Source organism: Tyto alba, unplaced genomic scaffold (genome assembly GCF_018691265.1).
Source record: "Tyto alba isolate M040663 unplaced genomic scaffold, T.alba_DEE_v4.0 Super-Scaffold_5, whole genome shotgun sequence".
NCBI lineage: Eukaryota > Metazoa > Chordata > Aves > Strigiformes > Tytonidae > Tyto > Tyto alba.
Genome location: NW_024881326.1, coordinates 9,792,256 through 9,805,054, shown reverse-complemented (window position 1 = coordinate 9,805,054; position 12,799 = coordinate 9,792,256). Strand labels below are relative to the sequence as shown.

The 12,799-nt window shown below is 35.4% G+C and overlaps 1 protein-coding gene across 3 annotated transcripts in view; it reads left to right on the top strand.

Annotated features, from left to right (window-relative positions):
- Positions 1-12,348, top strand: part of FMR1 (FMRP translational regulator 1) — a 32,971-nt gene extending 20,623 nt beyond the window's left edge. Inside the window, exons 10-15 of one of the 3 annotated variants that reach the window (XM_042807215.1) lie at positions 193-302; positions 3,752-3,838; positions 5,975-6,170; positions 7,487-7,666; positions 8,417-8,499; positions 10,448-12,348. In XM_042807215.1, the coding sequence (XP_042663149.1) occupies positions 193-302; positions 3,752-3,838; positions 5,975-6,170; positions 7,487-7,666; positions 8,417-8,499; positions 10,448-10,558 (767 nt within the window). In that variant the 3' untranslated portion in view covers positions 10,559-12,348. Of the gene's footprint in view, positions 1-192; positions 303-3,751; positions 3,839-5,974; positions 6,171-7,486; positions 7,667-8,416; positions 8,500-10,396 lie in introns of all 3 variants that reach the window. The other 2 variants (XM_042807216.1, XM_042807214.1) reach the window with 2 other exon arrangements.
- The last annotated feature ends 451 nt before the right edge of the window (positions 12,349-12,799 follow it).

The window sequence follows — 12,799 nt, the reverse complement described above, 5'->3', positions numbered from 1 at the left end:
ATTACCAAAGTTAACACCCCAAGCTTACTTAGACATCTTAGTTTATGTCTCATTAACTAAATCTTTGTTGTGGAGTATTAAGTCATCTTTGACAAGTTCTTGCACTGGTACTAAATACTGTTTAATTATAGTAATACTCTCAGGTTTGGGGAAAACCCTAAAGGTGGAATGTTCTGTATGTTCTTTCTGTAGGAAAAGTAATAGGAAAAAATGGAAAACTGATTCAGGAGATAGTGGACAAATCTGGTGTTGTAAGAGTGAGAATTGAGGCTGAAAATGATAAAAATATTCCACAGGAAGAGGTATGTTTTCAATTAATGTGATTCCTGTATGTGTTAATTGGTGGTTATATTCTACCCAGAGATAAAATAAATTTTTCCTTCTATCTTCTTAGTGGTAAAAGAAAGTTTTGATTAATATGTGTTTTTCTGATGGCATTGTAATTCCCTTTAAATACTGAGGGGCATTTTTTAACAAATTTGGTTTATCTGTGGTTGAAAAAATACTTTGTTAGATTTTTTCTGGTGATGCACCTTCTTAGAGATTTAATTGTATTCCTGTTAGAAGCAGTGACCCTGTTTCCCAGCACTGGCTAAGCTGTAAATCAGTATATGTGAAACTTACTGTTTTCATTCATTAATTTGCTTTGAGTTTGATCTCTTAGGGTTTTAGCTGGTTTAAATTTTTATTAGTAATTTCTTACATCATAACAAAAAGCTCGTTCTTTATGTAGAAATGTCTTCTTTTTTTTTTTTTTTTTAATAATACCTAAATTCACAGTAGCCTGTAAATTGTCACCCAAAGAAAAAGCAAGCATGAACAATGTGAAACTCCAGATTTGCGCAGGAAGGCAGGCAATCAGCCTTGTAAAGGGCCTTAATGAAGTCTTGAACTTTGTAATTTGAGGTGCTTTTATGTGGGGCTGTGTTGAGGGGAAAAGTCGCAACATTGCAAGGAAAGCTTCAGGCATGAAGCTTTTAACATCTCAATGTGAAAAGATTCCCTGCAATTTGAAATGTGCTTAAAGAAAACTGAACTATCTCTAATTTACTTGGAAATCTAATTAAGTACCAGGTAAGGAACCTTTGCTACTTTGAATAAGATAGGAAATAGATTTCTGGAACTCTTATGTTGCTGTTTGAATATTTATTTCATCTATTGTATTATCACTGTAAAACTATTACTGAGGACCCACAATGCAGTTTTCATCTTTCTGTAAATGATGGTTAAACAATTAAGTAAGGGGTTTTTTGCTACTTTAGTAATGTTACATTTATCTGAAAAGGTATAGTCAATGTTTAGGTGTAAAGGATTCAATGCTATGTCATACGTCATTTCTAATGATAAATTCTTGCAGCATAATTCTTCAGCCAGCTTAATAAGCAAGAGGGTGTTGTTACTGCTGCAGGCTAAAACTTTGAACATTTTTAATGTCGGCCTACAGAATAATAAAAGGGTAAAAGAGCAAGTAGTCAGGGCTTCAATTAGTATGCCAAGTTTTCTTTTTTTTCTTCTGGCTTGAAAAACCTAGGTTGATGTTCTTCAATCCAAAATGCAGCTTTTAAAGACTAACTTGAAAGCTTTCTTTACCTGCCAAGCTCTGCATTCATACTTCTGTGTTCTACCTGTTAATGGCAGTGCTAACACTGGCATTGCTTACACTGCTTCAAGTGTTAGTTGTGTCATACCAGGAGCAACACAGAAACCTGAGATCACATCTTGGCAGATAAGAGTTCTTGCAAGTTTAATTGTATTTCACATTTGAAATAAATGTGCATTAATCTTCCCATGTGTGAACTTGGATATTACAGCCATTCTTTTTGTAAAGAACATTTTTTCAGTTTTAAATTTTAATACGTCATTGGATTCTTTTTCTTATGCTGAGATGTTAGAATGCTGCCCATAAATTTCAGGTGCAGTATAATAGCTCCTGTAATTTTATGACAGGACCTTTAGGCTTTTCATCTTTTAAAAATGGGACAGGTACTATTTGTAATAGGGGTATGTATTATTTTTATCTCTAAAATACTTATGCACCTAAGGTCTGCTCAATATTCACAACTGATACTAAGTTGAAGATTGGTACTTTTGAAGATAGAAATAAGGTTCAGTAAATAAGCACTTTAATACTTTTATATGGCTAAAATTTCTTGACATGGTTACCAGCTCATATCCTTAATAGTTGGCATTGCTATACCTAAATTCCACTGCTAAAAGCAACAACAAGCTGTTTCCTTAAATGCCTTTTTAAGTCAATTGTCTTGTGATCTTTAAATAATAGATACTGTGTGCTAGTTCATGCCAGTTTAGTAGAAATTTCGTTGTTCTTCATCAGGTTGTATTAAATATTTATGAAACTTAAAATACCCTAGGTAATAAAACATTTCAGTCAGTAATGCCTATGGCTAAAGGATTTCTAATGCTCATGAAAGTTAGTGTTATAACGTGTTGAGCATTCTTAGGAGGATTGTGTAATTTTTGTTCCTTGTTATTTAATGCAAATGTGTAGAATCTAACAAAAGTTGTTTGTATGTAAAAGAAGAAAAAAAAAAAAAGCAGAGACAAATTATAGACTTGACACTGTTGGCACTGTTAGGGAACCTCAGCATACTGTGCGTGTATTACTTTTTAAGACATTTGTGTCTCAAATCTCTTTTGCAAAAAAAACCCTTTCATTTGGAGTGCAGTCTTGTAAAGGGTGTGTGTACAGTGAAAATCAAAGGTCCCTTTAGAAGTCATGTTGAGATATCCGAACAAAAATTAATTGTAGCCAAGTTCTGGGTCTGCAATGGCATAGGATTCAGCTGCTGAGTGTTTGAGACTTTCAGTTTGACTTCCGCAGTCCACAGTGAAGCTTATACTGTCATGGTAAGGCTGCAGCTGGTACCAGAGTCAGGTAGTGTAAAGCTAGTGCACCGGGTCTGCGTGGGCTGCAGTCACACTGCTGAAGTTCTGCATAGACCTATTTTAGTGTCAGGAGTTCTGGTGTGGAAAATTATCCTCTTATCTGCTAAAGTTTAGTTGGTTTCAGCACTCAGGAGGGCCCTTTGAGGTAGATTTCTTAACCTATTTTGGCTGCTTAAGTCTTTAGATATTGTATCTCCAAGTGTCATAATTTCAGGCATTAGAATTTTGAGCTTTACATTTTTTAGCTACTTGTTCAATTGCTTAAACAAAATGCTTCCAAGGTAAAAGAAATGTAAGTTAGCAATTGTTACTTGAAATAGTAATTTTATTTCTTTAATGTGTTTTTGTTTGCCTTTAACAAATTGAGAGTGCTTTAAGAAGGATCAAGTTTTGGTTTATGGCACAGTGTTAAATTGATTTACTTTTTTAAAAGATCAGAGGTTTCTTTATTGATGTGTAGCCTAAAAGTACCTGGTGTGAAAGAGAGTAGACATGTAAGCAACAAAGGCAGTATTAATTTTGAAGGGAGAAAACATGAAGTGCTTTGAATTTACTCTTCTGTTTTTACTTGTTCAGAAAAATAACTTGGCATTTTGTTGCCTACAATCTAAACTTCCTTACTAAGAAAAATCTCGTTGCATAGAGGGAATTAATCTGCATGACCTAGTCAACATCAAAATTTAAATATGCTATTGTCTCATTTTTATATTATACTTATCCATGTTGATTTCAAGTTTTACAGTAATATGTTTACTTGATTTCAAGTTTTACAGTAATATGTTTGTTTCTCTTCAATATCTGATGCCTAATGAGTAACCATAGGATTACTGTTACTGTGTTTTAGGGAATGGTACCATTTGTGTTTGTGGGAACAAAGGATAGCATCACTAATGCAACTGTTCTTCTGGATTATCATCTTAATTATTTAAAGGTGAGGAAAATTACGCTTCTTGACCACTGAAATTTTGCTGTCAATACTTAAGATGGTAACAATAAGATGATCAAAATCTCTTCAGGCCCAAAGGCTGATGAAAAATTTGTGTTGTAACAGGTTTTCAGTCTAAAAAGACTTCTTGTAAAAGTGATGCTTTATTAAAAGAATAATTTATCTGAAGGATAGGGTGAAGGAGTTTTCTTCAGAATTTCAGAAGATATTTCTGGTTTTACATCTTTGGCCACCTTAGATGGGTATTTGCATGTGAGTCTACTTAAATGGGTACTGACATGTGGAAATTGCTTAATAGCCTAGCAGTATTTTTAGATTCTTCGTTGTCAGTTAGGATCACTGTCTCTTAGTACTGTCCTAACCTTTCTGAACAGAATGGCACATACAACAGTGTTCATCAGTCTATATAACAACTAGGGGATAGATTCTTATCCTGGATGTTTTGATCTCAGCCTTATCATCCCATTTAACATACACACAAAACATCATCTTGGTGGCTGTTGTCTTATGGTTCAGTTTCAGAATAATAGCCTCCAGTTCACTGACAAGAAGTGGAACTGATTTGTTCTTCAAGATTTTCTGTGCTTCTATGCTTCCGGGCAAATTTTAATAAGGAAACTTTTTGTAAAGGATACACAATAAGGCATCAACATCAAATGTACTATATTGACTCAAAGTAGAGAATGTCTCTCTGAAAGAGGAAAGCAGACTTGTCTGGAGTGACTGCTACATAATGAAGGTTCAGGATTCTGAGAGGAAGAAGAATTACCAGGGTCAGAGACTTCAGGAGAACGTACTTTGTTCTGTTCAGGGTTCTGCCTGGAAGAATCCCATGGGATGCGTTCCTGGAAAGAAAACGGGTCCAGGAGAGCAGGCCGATATTTAAAAAATTACCTTCTCCGAGCTCAAGAGTAGTTCATACTGATAGGCAGTCAGACATACAAAATTAACAGGAGGCCTGCATAGATGAACAAGGAGCTTTTAGCAAAATTCAGATGTAAAAAGGAAGCTTACAGAGGGATGGAAGTAAGGCCAGTGGACAGGTGACCCAGGAGGAATATAAGGACACAATCTGAGTGTGCAGGGATGAGTTTGGGAAAGCCAAAGTCCATCTGGAGTTCAATGTGGCAAGGGATAAGGACTTCTTACAGGTATATTGGCAGCAAAAGGAATACTACAGAAAATGCAGGCTAACAAGAGGTACTGAACGTCATCTTGACTTTAGTTTTTTTTATTGATAAGATTTGTCCTAAGAAATGCCAGGCCCCTAAAACCAGTGGGATAGTCTGGAGCAATGAAGACTGACACTTCCTAAAGATTGAGTTAGGGAGCATCTGGAGATATACAAATTGGGAGGACCTGATGGGATGCCTCCCTAAGTGCCGAGGGATCTTGTCAAAGTCCTAGGTCATCTCCAAGAGGTCCTTTCCAATATCACACAAACTTCCATAACTAGCTTTCTCCCTCATTTTTTTTTCCCTTAAAAAAAGGTGGTTGCAAATTTCTGATTTTAGCTAGATGACATCTCACGTTGACAGAAGTACTTTCTTCCCCATTATAATTAAGTAGAATTTAACAGCAGAGTACCTTCTAGCCCTTTTTATGAAACAGTACTATTACATCATAATCATTTTATAACTGATATTTGTCACATGCAGCAGTGTAAGAAACTTGTGTTGGAATCTGAAAAGTTTAAATTACGCCATTGTTGGAATGCTATAAATGGATGCTATTACTGTGTTCAAAAATAAAGGAATATTAATTTCTCTGTTTAGAGAATGTTTAACTTCCTTAAGGTAGAGTTCTCAAATTTAATACTGAAGTATAGTTAATTGTGTCTCCTGTAAATAGTTGATCTGAGTGCTTTCTCTTGATACATCTATTTTAAACAAACGTAAACTTGCCAACTGTGCCACAGGGAGAATTGTATTGGTAACGGATTTGAACATTTGAAACTTTTTTGGTAAACACATTATTCTCAAAGCTGAGTTACTATTTCAGTATTAAATAGATTATTAGTTACAATATTTAAGTGCTCTTTCCTTCTGAGAATTGCATGTCTGTGCATTCAGATGATTAAATGGTGGTTACGTATGACTTGCTATGCTTGTGTTTGTGTAGGAAGTGGACCAGCTGCGTTTGGAAAGATTGCAAATTGATGAGCAGCTTCGACAGATTGGAGCTACTTCTAGGCCACCACCGAACCGTACAGATAAGGAAAAAGGGTACATGACTGATGATGGTCCAGGACTTGGACGCGGTAGTCGACCTTACAGAAACAGAGGGCATAGCAGACGTGGTCCAGGCTATGCTTCAGGTAGGTAACGAGAAGTACACTTTCAGTTTTAGGAGTGACCTATTGGTCTTGATTTCTTGAAAAGGAATGGACTTGAGAACAGAGCTGTTAAAACAGGAATTCAGTTGAGTATTAATATCTGAAGATTATATAGATCTTTATGCTGTAGAAAAGATTCTGAAGTAAAATGTAGTGCTTGTATGTAATCTAAACTTAATTCCATGCAGTTTCTGTCTCTTACAGCATGCTTATGTCTTCTACATCATGAACTCTTCAGGGCAAGGATTGTTGTTTTATCTATATTTTGAACAATTTCTAATAATAAAGCTTTGGTTTTCATTTGAGCCTGTTAAGAGGCTAACTTAATACAAACATTTATAAGTGAAAGTACTGTGTAGTTAAATTTGCAGAAAAGCTATTTTCATCTTATTAAATTCAACTTTTACGTTTTTACCAGAAGAGCATAGTCACCAAAATATAGTGTTCCTCTTTAAAACCGTGTAAAATTCATTAATGAATAATTTTCATTAGGATTTTTGTTGTGTTTCTACAGAGCAATATATTACTTTATTATCCATAACATAGGTCAGATTGTGTTTGTCCTGACTGAAAGGCCCGTAGTATGAGCTTGATAAGACAGTCTTAGCTGATGTTCTACATAATACAAAATTTAATGTTTTTGTGCTGAAGCCTTTTTATTAATTTTAGATGATGTGAGCTCACCTGGCTAAAAATAGGGCTACAAGGGGGAAGAATTGGGGAAAAGAACCAGCTTTTTACCAATGAAGGTGATCCATTAACTGGAAGAATTGTAATGGACATTTATTTTGGATTTGGTAGATTTCTAGTATTCTAACTTGGGTCTCTCCTTTTGTAGTGTGTGTTACAGGCTGTTTCATGATGGAATTTTTTTTTGTCATAGCAGAGTTGTGGTGGTGAGGAGAAACAGGACAGGTTATGTTCAGAACTTTCAGTTTTAGAAATCTGAAAGGAAGTCTTATCTATTAGACTTCTTAGTTTGTATTAGACTGATTACATTTGTGTAGTAGATGCAAGATACTGATAGTCTGATGACACTAAGTAACTATAAATGTGTGGCACACTTATTTAACCTTAAACACACTTTTATGTCTGTCTTGACTTTTTGTAGTAGTAATGTATTTTATACACATTTCTGTATTATGAATATTATAGAGGTTGGGAGGCAAAAAAATCCGTGAACGATTCATTAATACGCAAAAAAAGGAAAACTTAAGTACATACTTTTTTTCGTTCTACTATAATTTTTTCATGCTACACTACACTGGCATGTTTGGATTTTTTTATCCTCTTGATAGGAACTAATTCTGAAGCATCAAATGCTTCTGAAACAGAATCTGATCACAGAGATGAACTTAGCGATTGGTCAGCAGCCCCAGCAGAAGAGGAGCGAGACAACTACCTTCGTAGAGGAGATGGACGAAGACGTGGAGGTGGTGGAAGAGGGCAAGGAGGGAGGGGACGTGGAGGATTCAAAGGTAAATGTAGACTTCATTTTGAGAAAGAGGTCGGTGTTGGAATCCTTTAGTAAACTCACTTTGTCTCTTCTCTCCACTATGTTAATCTCTTAAATTGAGTATTTTGTTTCAGGTGTTGAATGTTGAGCGGAGGGCAATAATCGCTTCTTTTGACCTGCTGCCTGCATTCCTACTAACACAACCCATTATTCAGTCAGCTCTCACTGTTGCAAGAGCACACCCATGTCTTAGTCGAGTTGTTCACCAGGACAGCTCCTATTGTGTGGAGCTGTGGCATACACAGTCAGTCCACAGCTTGTGCTGTTGCATGGGGTTATCCTGTTGAAGCTGTGGGACTTAAGATTCAACTTTAAAGCTAATGAATTTTCTGTCAGCCCATTCCTTCAGCTTGTTGAGGTCCCTGTGATTAGCAGCCCTGACCTCCAGTGTATCAAACCACCTCCCACAGTTTGGTGTCATCTGCAGAATTGCTGAGGAGGCATTCCATCCCTGTGGAATATATAAAGCCTCTCTTCCCTCTACAAATAAATTGGGATAGCCTTCTCAATCATTTGCTTTCTTAATGTGCAGCTTGACTCCAGTTTGTGGGCTGTGCCATCACACGTGAACTTCAAGCAATCAAGTTCTAGTTTGTCAATGGATATAGAAAAACATTTTATAATCTTAGTTATTGAGCTGTCCATATTCCCATCATCTTGTGTTTGGTTGTCATGCAAGAGGATTATATAGGGCTGTTAATTCTTCTTACAGGAAATGATGAACAGTCACGAACAGATAACCGTCAGCGTAACTCAAGAGATGCAAAAGGGAGAACAGCAGATGGATCTCTTGAGGTAATTTTTCTCTTACTGAAAGTCTGCGCTGTTTAAAATTGCTCTATCATATACTGACTTTAGAGTCTTCAAAGCTGCAAGCGACACGGTAGCCTTGTGGCTCCTTACTCCCTAATTCCCTAATTAGATCTACAAGAGCTCGGTGTCATTTTATAACATACACAGGAATCTCAATATATCAAATTGTGTTAAGATGCAACTTCTTAATGTTAGTTTAGCTCTCTGTTTGGTTGGAACTCTGAGCACAAGTCCCAAGGATTTACTAACTGGCTTGATTTCAGTCTTTGTTCTTACTAGGTTTTTGTTTTTAGCTTTTCTTTCTTGCTGCGTTGTGTATTGTTGTCTGTCGCCTATATACCTGAGGGAAGAGAATCCTTAACGCTTTATATAAAGAGAGAGTGTGTTGTAGCCAGAATCTTCAGAGTAAGAAAGATTAAACTTCAGAAACTACCTTCACTACTAAATGAAACATTTGCAATTGAAGGCTATGCAATCTGGAAAGTAAGTTTAAAATGCACATCGAGAAACTCAAGTCATATATTGAAATATTTTATAATCTTAAATATTTTATAGCCATTTAAGATATTTCTACAGTTTTTTCAAATACATTTTCCTGCGTAAAGTTATCCAGGCTATTTTATAGATATATATGTTAAATTTCCCCACATGAAAACTGTTCTTGCTTCAAATGATAACATGCAAACCTTCTACCATCTCTTACCATATAGGATGAGTTATGTTGGGTGGAAGAAATAATTAGCAGCTGCAAGCTGCTGCCTTCTGCACAGTGTTACCGGGAGTCATGGTTCCAGTGGGAGAATGAGATGACTCTTGGTTTGGTTTTAGAAAGCCTGTTTAAGAAAGCAGGGGATAAAAAATGGAACAAGTGACCAAATGCTTAGTTTTCCAAGTGGGAGTGCTGAACTTGAAGGTGTAGTACGTGAATGTGCATCTCAAATGCAAACATTTGCCATGACAAAAAAATTTTTTATGGCCACACAACTTTTATATTTAATCAGTAATTAACTTACACAGTTTGAAGTAGACAGCGGATAATTGTGGTGCTGAAAAAGAAATTAAGGTATTTACTAGCAAGTTGTGGGGTTGTTTTTTTTGTTTTTGGTTGGGTGGGGGTTTTTTTTTTGGTTGTTGTTGGTTTTGTTTGCTTTTTTGTTTTTTTTCCTGTTGCTCTGAGGTTTGGATAAGATGATATTCTATATGAAAATAAGTATTTGCATATCTTTGAAACTTGACTGATCAAGTTGTAAAAATTTTGTAACATTTTGAGGAATAAGGGTTTACCCCCTTTACAAGCATAAAAATTTTGCTATCAAGATACATCTTTTGAATTTTTTTATGACCACTTAAAAAGGCTGCAGAAGTATTTTTGGTGGATTAAATTAAACTTTTTTTTCAAATTCAAAATGTGGCTGAGTAGGGTTTTTTTTTTTTGAGTATTCGTATCATCTCATGGCAGCTTTTCAGCTTTTCTATGTTTGGTTGGTTGTGAGGGGTTTTTTTGTTGTTGGTTTTTTATTTTGTTGGGTTTTTTTAAAATACTTGTAAAAACAGGTAGAAAGTTGAATTATTGAAAGTGAAATGATGTTTGAGTTTCATCTGCTCTTGGTTCTTCAGCCTTCTCTTGCACAAACACACTGGAAAAAAATTTTTTTTGCTTCAAAGGCTAGGTAGACAGGGGAGATTGTTTTTAAGTCACAAGTATGTGACATTTTTTGAACAGAAAAGAATTCACACACTCTCCATTTCAGCAGAGTACGTTTAACAAAGCCATAAGACTGTTTAGTAACTAGTGTTCCTCCCAGGCCGCTAAGGTAGCAAATATGTAAGGGGTGGATGAAAGGAAGAGAATGCTTTATATAACTCTGACTTGTTCCAGATCAGAATTGACTGCAATAATGAAAGGAGTGTCCACACTAAAACATTACAGAATACCTCCAATGAAGGTAGTCGGCTGCGCACGGGTAAAGAACGTAATCAGAAGAAAGAGAAAACGGACAGCGCAGATGGTCAACAGCCGCTGGTGAACGGAGTACCCTAAACTGCATAATTCTAAAGTCATATTTCCTATACTGTTTCAGTAATTCCTATTCCATGTTAGAGAAACTTGTTAGGCCAAAGACAAATAGTAGGCAAGATGGCGCAGGGCATGAAATGAACATATGTTCTCTGTTAGCCTTTTTTAACATCAACAGTATGCAGTTGTTTTCAGAATAAGAAGTTACTCAAATATTTGCATAAAAATACCTGAATTTCTGAAAATCGCTTTCAAGTACATATTGCAGTTCAAACAATGAGAGATTATTTTTGTTTGTTTTAAAAATACTGAGCTGTGCATTGGTAAACTTTCTGTTCAGTTGTACCATTTTAACACATCGGGTCAAATTCACTGCTCAATTTCAATTTTCAGAATAAATAGTGTTTGCAGTAATCAGATTGGCTTCTGTTTTCAATCTAACTTACAAGTTCTTCATGAAATGCTATGTCGTTTTATGTCCTGTGTCAGTTCACATTCTGGTCCACCTTTTTCAATATTTTAGTGGACCCTGAAATATGTGTGATGTAACAGTTGTCATTTTCATTAGCAAAAAAGTTGTATGATCTGTGCCTTTTTTATATCTTGGCAGGTAGGAATATTATATTTGGATGCAGAAATCAGGGAAGATGAGTTGGTAACACTAAATGTAAAATATATGTAGCAATCCTTGTCAGACGTTAGTACTTTATAGACAAGTGCATGCTTTCCATAATTTTTTCCTTACATAAACATTGAGTTAGGCAGTTATAAGAATAGGAAATTTATTTTGCACTGAAGATTTGGCAAATAGTGTTATTGAAAAAGGGGTGTAATTTTTTTCTTTGTAGGCAGTACAGAAGCTTTTTTTTAAAAAAAAAAAAATAAAAAAAACCTTTCCATTGAGGAAAATTTAAAAACTCATTGTTACTGAGGGAACAAGTGTAACGTGTTCACAAGTTAGTAATGTGTGCCTGCTATTTGGCCAGATGACCAGTTTAAAGCGCTGACGTTTTTCATCCTCCCAAAAAGTTTTGAATTGCTTATTTCAATTCGGGGGGCTATCTCAGGAGAGGTAGGAGGAAAATGACCATGTGTAATGCCCTGGAAAGTACAGATAAGGTAGTTGGAGCTATGGGAGGTAGAACAAAAATTCAACTTTGAGGTACAAGGTCTGAATTATGAGCCAATTTGAAGGTGTGTCAGATTTTGATTCAAATTATAGTTGTACACCAGGGAAGGGTGGGAAGTGGCGGGAGGAGCTGTGCTTTCTTTTGTTTCTGATAACACATTAAACTTACTGGGCAAAACTGTATAAGGACCTTCATTTTAATCCATTTTTATTCAGATTACTGCAGAAGGAGAGCCACTGTTCATGTACAGAATTGTACAAACTTGACCTTGCCTCTGTATTTTGTGAGTTTTGTTTCTTTGCTTTTTTTCATTCTTTTTTTTCCTTGCATACAGGTGAGCATACTAAAAATGGCAACGAACTGCACATGATTTAACAAATATAAAAATGTCTTAAAAAGTATTGCCAAACATTAATGTTGATTTCTAGTTATTTATTTTGGGAATGTATAGTATTTGAAAACAGAAATTGGTACCTTGCACACATCATCTGTAAGCTGTTTGGTTTAAAATACTGTAGATAATTAACCAAGGTAGACTGACCTTGTAATGTAACTGCTCTTGGGCAATATTCTCTGTACATATTAGCTACAACAGATTGGATTTTATGTTGACATTTGTTTGGTTATAGTGCAATATATTTTGTATGCAAGCAGTTTCAATAAAGTTTGATCTTCCTCTGCTAACTGATGTTGATGCAATCTTTATAAATGATTGCTTTTAAAAATATCAACTTACAAAAAGTAGAGATAAAGTATTTCTTTGTTTAGACTTTAACTGTAGCCATTGTTCATTTACACATTTTAGAAGACTTCTAAAATATTACCAGTTTTCAAAAATATGGTACATAATGGTCAAGAAAACACAATCTCATTATGAAATGGTACAGTACCTGTTGAGTTGTCACACTACGTGCACTATATTTCTCACATTCAGTGGTAGAGTTCACTAAGGTGCTAACTAGGTTAAATGTGAAATTATGAAACTACAGTCTGACTGATTAACTGCATTCCATTTTCAAGTGCATTTTGGGGTTATGACCTTTTTCACTATTTGTATGCTTAATGTGTATCCCTTTCAATTCAAATTCTAGTGGTTTTAAATGTTATTAAATTTGAACAAATTAAACTGTGAATC